Genomic DNA, 6,484 nt, shown 5'->3' on the forward strand with positions numbered 1-6,484 from the left:
CGGGGCAGCATCCCGCTCCATCGCCGGCTCTGCCGCGCTGCGGGGAGGATCGCACGGCCCTGCCCTGCTGGAGGGGCTGCTCGGGGAGCCCTCTTCCCGCTTTCGGGGGAGCAGCCGCGGGGATCTCGTGCTTGCCTGACCCCTTCCTTGCTTTGCTGTGCCTCGCAGCCTGGAGCAGCTGACCTCGCCCCTTGCCTTCCCGGCCAACAGCAGCCCGGACCCATGTGCAAAGGAGACTGTGCTGAACGCTATCAAGGAGAGCAGGAAGAGGGCTGTGGAGCGGGAGGAGGATGAGGAGGACCAGACGTTTGGGAACAACCAGGAGAACAAGAGGAGGTAACAAGCCAGCAGTGCAGCTTGCTGCCCGTGTGTCGGGAGAGGTTGTGACTGGGGCAGGCATTTCAGTGGTGACAAATGGGGTGTGTCCCAGAGCGTGTCAGGCCCCGTGGAAGAGTGCTGGGGGAATTGAACCGTGGTGAGGAAATGCATCACCTGGCCCTCTGGGCTGTCAGAAAGTCCTCTGAGAGTTCTTTCTGCCCTTGAGATCAGAGGGATGTGGTTTAGGGTTTTGTCTGGGCAAGCTCGTGGGTCAGGTGTGTTCCCTGGCATTGCTGGGGTAGGGAGAGGATGGGGTGTGGATCTGGGAAGCCTGGCAGGGAAGTGGTCTCTGTGGAAGCAGGGGTTTGCAGAGTGGGGAAGCCTGGTGTGGACTGCTGGTATCTGCTGCAGGTTTATCACCTCTGTCTTCGGTCAGCCCCAGGCTTCCAGGAGAGACAGGACTCCCCAAATCTTACAGCCCTAGGGGCAGGCATCATGCTTGAAGAGATCTGTGTGCTTCCTCTGTGCCCTGTAGCTAGCAAAAGGAGATAAACCACGAGGGCAAGCGAGAGAAGACTGTCTTCTGCTTTCCTTAGTCAAGGAAGGCATCTTCCTGCCCTAGGAAACGAGGGTGCAGTGCCTTTGCCAGTGCTGTGGGAAGGACAGGGTGTAAATCCGGGGTGCCATGGTCTGCCTGAGCATTTCCCAGTGCCTGGGCACAGCTCTGCCTCACCACTCTTCTCAATCCTCCACCTTTTCACCCTTCCTCTTGCACACGTGGAGGCCACTCGCCGTGGGCTGGGACTACCAGTGCTCAGGCAACTGAGGGAGAGCAGGAGAGTGGCTCGGGCAGTGTCCCTGCAGGATATGCCATCCTGTCCTCCATCACTGAACATCAACCCTTCACTTGGTGAATCTGAGCTCCACGAGAGCTAGGCAGGACCATAAAATGTAACAGCATTGGGGATTCTTTACTTTATTCTATTTTCCTAACGCACCAACACACAGCCCTGGCTTGAAAGGAATTTTGAAGGCAGTAGTGTCTGGCAAGCTTGAGGAATGCTTGTAGGCAGAAAGTCCTGTGACCTTTGAGGGCAGGAGGGAGTCTGTCTCAGCTGGGGAGCTCAGAGTGAACAATGTGGTGGAGTTGGTGTGCTCAGAGCTGGAGGGAGGTGCTTGGGCTGCATGGCAGGGCTGGTCATACGCCTCCAGCTCCGCTCTGCAGTGGGGTTTGCTTGAAGATTTTTCAGACTTGAGGTCTTCCCTGTGTCCCTGTGGGAAGCAGGGTTCAGCTGCTGACTCAAACAGTCCAGGGCGCTGGTTAGGAAGAGGTTGGAGAGACAAGTTTCAGAGCTCAGGTCTGTTGTGGAAATGAGCTGCTGAGTCCCTGTGAAATATTGTGGCTTAGAATAATGGATTTGAGCAAAGATTTTGTAACGTCAGAACTGCTCTGGAAAGCAGACAGCTGGTGGAGCTGCTGGTGCTTGGGAGGAGGCAGCTTGGGGTGAGGGTCTGTGAAGACAAGACCAGGTGGAGAGAAAAATCTTCAGCAGGGTGTGGATGGGGAAAAATTCTGTCCTGGGTGGTGGGAAAAAAAGCAAGGTTTGTGCTTTACTGGTGCTGAGCCTGGCCTGGAAAGGGTCCTGTCCCCTGGCTGGGAGGGCAGCCCTTGTCTCTGCTGCCTCTACACTACCACGGGCTTCTGCCCTCTCTCCCACAGGCGCCACGACAGCAGTGGGAGTGGGCAGTCAGCATTTGAGCCACTGGTGGCCAACGGTACCCCCACCTCTCTCATACCCAAGTAAGTGCCTGTTGGGCCAAAAGCTGCTGAGAGCTGGGAGGGGGGTCCAAAATTCCCAAATCCTGCAGGCTCTGGAAAAAGCACTTGGCTTTTGCTTGCAGAGCCCAGCTGCAGGGGTGAGCAGGAGAGGCTGTGGCTGTGCCTGCAGTCTGTCACACTGGGCACAGGCTGGTGGCTGTAAGGACCGTGTCTCTGCTGAGGCTAGTTCCCCAGCCCTGTGCTGTGAGGAAGAGTGGGGTTGCTTCCTCCCCGGGCCCCACATTTAAAGAACCTGTGGGTAGAGTGGTGAAGAGCTCATAAAACCTTTCCCCTCCTGTAGGCCGGGCTCTCTGAAGAGGAGCCTTGTCTCCTACTACCCGGATGAGTGCTCCAACAAGAGGTCGTGCACCTCTTCCACCAGCTCCCTCAGCAGTGCCTATGCTGCTGGCATCCCCGGCTCCGTCCGCAACGCCATCGCCAGCTCCTACAGCTCCAGCCAGGGCCTTGCTCAGGTAGGGAGCACCCAGCACCCCCTGGCTCAGCCCCCTCCAGGAGCACCCCCTGTAAGGCAGAGCCCAGAAGAGAGCAGTGTCGCTGGGTGCCTGTCTGAGCGCCGTGGGGAGGCTCCAGGGCAGCTCAGCTGGGCAGTGTCATCTCCTCGAGGGCTGCTGAGCAGGCACTGGTGGTGTTTGTCCTTGGGCAGTCCCCAGGCTGAGTTGTCACGCTGCAGTTTTAAGGATTCAGCCTTGGTCAGTCTGCTAAGGTGCGTAGATCTAGGTGAGAGAGAAGGAAAAAAAATGGACTTTACTGCTCTGCTCCACAGCTGGAGCCTGCAAGTGTTGGAGCTGTGCTCTCCTGCTTTGACCCAGGTCCCCTCAGGAACTGCTGAGCTACAATAAAACACAGTTTACATCCTGGGGGAGGGATGTAGGTGTGACAGTGGGACGTAGCTGTGGCTAATAGAGCAATGCAGTCTGTATACAGAAAGCTTCCCTCCAGGAAATCAGGAGGGAAAGGTGTCCTCTGGCTGCAGCAAGTCTAAAATCCTTGCAGTGGGATCTATCTCTGGTGCTGGTGAGGTGGTGGCCTGGTCCTGCCAGAGCAGGGCACCTGAGGTGGCCAGGCAACCTCTGCCTGTGACACAGAAGCAAGAGCCAGCAGCATCCTTGTTCCCTGTCCTCCCAGCCAGGCTGCACGAGCCTGGAGGCCTCTTGCTCCCAGAGCTGATCCAGTTTGAGGTGACCAGACTTTGTGCTCTGTGGATATGGATGGGAACAATCTTTTTAGCAGGACCTCTTGCAACAGAACAAGGGCTGAGATGGTTTTAAACCAAAAGAGAGAGTCTCTTGCAACAGAACAAGGGATGAGATGGTTTTAAACCAAAAGAGAGAGATTCACACTATAGAGAAGGAAGAAATTTCTTACACTAAGGGTGGTGAGCCCCTGGCCCAGGTTGCCCAGAGAGGTGGTCGATGCCCCATCCCTGGAGACATTGCAGATGAGGCTGAATGGGGCTCTGAGCAACCTGTTCTAGTTGCTGATGTCCCTGCTCAGGGCAGTGGGGTTGGACTGGATGACCTTTAAAGGCCCCATCAAGCCAAAGCGTTCCATGATTGTGATTTTAGGAAGTTAAGTGGTGCTGAAGCAAGAGAGGCTCTGGGCTCACTAGCCACAGCCCGGGGAGATGGGGCTTCATCTGCGGGTGAGCAGGAGGGTGGGAGGCTGTGCTCCCTGCCAGCCCCATGCTGAGTGACTGCTGGTCTCCCTCTGCATTCCAGCTGTGGAAGAGAAGTGGTGTGAGTGTGTCCCCACTGTCCAGCCTGGCATCCTCCCGCTCTCAGACGCCTGAGCGGCCTCTCAAGAAACCCAGGTAACTATCTGCTCCCCTGGCGAGCTCCTGCTCGCTGATGCCAGCCTGGAGGAGAGCAATCACCTTCCCAGTGCCCGAGTCCCAGTGTCTGCTGGAGCTGGCACAGTCCAGGCTCCTTTCTTCAGAGACGTGGCTGCTGGGTCACCACCGGTGTGGAAACCTCTGTGTTGTGTCGACTGGCATCCCAGCCACAGTGCTGAGCTGCTCCCTCCCTGTCCTGCTCCCAGGCTGGGTTAGAGATCTAAGGGCTCAGATTGCCACAGAGAAGATGCTGCCTTGTGGTATTGGAGTGGCCTGGGTCAGTCGTTGCTGAAATTTTGGGAAGAGATGGGCCTAGATTTCTGCTGCCTCTTCAAGATCAATTCCCAGGAGTTACAGCAGGGTTACGTTTTAGGCTTCTTTAGAACATGGGCCCTTATTCTCCTTTCTCCTGGATCAGAGAAGGAGTTGAGCTCATGTCATGACTAAATCCAGCACCCTGGTGACAGGGTGGGTCCAAACCAGTGAGGGGCAGCAGCTCCATCCAGAACCCCTGTCTGACTGTCCTGCAGAGGGTGTGCAGGCCCTGTGACCTTGCTGAGCTGGGTCCCAGGGAGGGGAGCAGCCTCTGCCCGGAGCTGCTTTCAGGCTGGTGCAGTGAGGACAGGGCTGTTGTTTGGCAGAAGCAAAGAGACACACCAGGCATGCTGATGGGACTCCTGACCCTGTTCGGTCTCATCCTGCTCCCTGTGGACAGGGCTGAGCGTGGGGCTGACCCTGACTGATTCTCTCCCGTTTGCCCAGGGAAGAGGAGTCGCATCCCTCCAACGCTTCCACTCCAGTGAAGTCAGACAAGGAGCTGCAGACAGAGAAGGGTGAGCGTTGGGGCCACGGCTCTGTGCCAGGGTTGGGTGGGCCACCACTGTGAGCAAGCAGTGGGGCAGGAGGCAGCTGAGGTCTGCATGTGGGATTGGGTTGAAATGTTACCTGGAAACTAGGAATGTGCTGGTCCCAAGGCAGTGGCACTTCTGGTGGCCTCTGTGACTGCCCTAAAGGGATTTTGGAAGGGGGAATACTGTCTCCAAGCCAGCACGGGTCCAGGTGTCAGCACTGGGACAAAGTTCTGTGGTACAAGTAGCACCGTGATCAAACCCAGGCTGAGATTTCCAACACTTGCTAAGCTAAAATGGAGAGGAAATCCATTGTGCCTGTTGCAGAGAGGATCCTGTGGCACGGCATTAGATGTGGCTCACTCAGTTTGCGTGGTCTGTGGTCTGGGGGCACAAGGGCTGACTGTGGCTTAAAGCCGTGCCCCTGGTTCTGCCCTCTGAGCTGGGTCCTCCAGAGAGGAGTCGGGGCAACTGCCTTGGTTCGAGCCAAGCACCTCCTCTGCCCGGAGCTGCTCCTGACTTGTCTCCTCCTCTAGTGGCGGATTCCCCGGCGCAGAAGCAGCAGCCCCTGAGCCCCTCGGCCGCGCCGGGCAGCAGCGGGAAGCGCAAGAGGAAGATCCAGTTGCTGTCGTCTCACCGGGGGGACCAGCTGGTGCTGGTACGTCGCTGTCTCGCAGCCCCTTTTGCCCTCCTCTGGCGATAGAATGTGCTCACTGCAATTTCTGCAGGGCTGGGGGGAGACTGACCTGCCTGCCCTCAGGAAGGAGGCCCCGTCCTTGGCCGAGTGGGAAGCGACGCTCTCCCCAGCCCCCGTGTCTGGTGGGCTGTGCGTGATTGTGCCGCCTGCTGCCGGACCAGGTAATGGCCTGGGGAAGGCCTGCCGTGCCCTCAGCGCCAAGCCGGGGCCAGGATGGACCGGGGATCGGAGCTCGGCGGTGGCGTGCGGTGGCAGAACCACCTGCTTCACGGGTCTCGCGACGGCCAGCCTTCACCAGCACGTTCAGAGAGGCTCTGCCCGCTTCCCTGAGAAGGAGCTAAGCTGCTGCTCTCTCTTGGCAGCCCCCGCCGCCTCAGCTGGCCTACTCCATCACCTCGGAGGACCTGGACGCGGAGAAGAAGGCAGCGTTTCAGTGGTTCAACAAAGTCTTGGAGGATAAGGCTGGTAAGAGCAGGGCAGGAATGTGGAGGGGTTGGCAAGACGCAGAAACCCGGGGGCTGGCCGGGCAGTGGGGTGTCTGTGTAGCACAGGCTGGGGGAGCTCCTGGGCCTGGCCTGCCTGGTCCTCAGATCTGGGGTTGCTCTTATGGTCCTCGGATCTGGGGTTGCTCTTGGTGCATTCAGACCCAGGACAGTCCCCAGGGCGATGGGTGAGGTTCCCCAGGGCTGGAACTGTGGCGTGTTCATGAAGTTTCCCTGCCTGCTGAGGAAGCTCTGCTGAGGGATATTTCCCCAGTTGTTGTTGCAGGTCCTGATTTCTTGCTCCTTCCCTGCAGATGTGACCCCCAGCACCACTGCAGAGACTACACCCGTGTCCAGGCCACTGGCGTTTGCCGTCACCTCCCCGGGGCCTGCTCCTGCCTCGACAGCTCCTGCCCCAGCGAGCACCAGCTCGTTTCTGGACAGCCTGAAGAAGGTGCCAAGCAGCCA

The 6,484-nt window shown here is 58.2% G+C and overlaps 1 protein-coding gene across 1 annotated transcript; it reads left to right on the forward strand.

The window, feature by feature from the left end:
• Positions 1 to 168: 168 nt before the first annotated feature.
• Positions 169 to 6,470, forward strand: LOC103777393 (nuclear envelope pore membrane protein POM 121-like; the record flags this gene model as incomplete). Its single annotated transcript, XM_008944944.1, has 8 exons — positions 169 to 336; positions 2,039 to 2,119; positions 2,439 to 2,610; positions 3,877 to 3,968; positions 4,752 to 4,822; positions 5,374 to 5,495; positions 5,897 to 5,999; positions 6,331 to 6,470. Coding segments are annotated over 8 exons (949 nt in total), but the record flags the coding sequence as incomplete, so codon positions are not given.
• Between the last annotated feature and the right edge of the window lie 14 nt (positions 6,471 to 6,484).

The sequence above is a fragment of the Merops nubicus genome, unplaced genomic scaffold (assembly GCF_000691845.1).
Source record: "Merops nubicus isolate BGI_N331 unplaced genomic scaffold, ASM69184v1 scaffold36507, whole genome shotgun sequence".
NCBI classification, from domain to species: domain Eukaryota; kingdom Metazoa; phylum Chordata; class Aves; order Coraciiformes; family Meropidae; genus Merops; species Merops nubicus.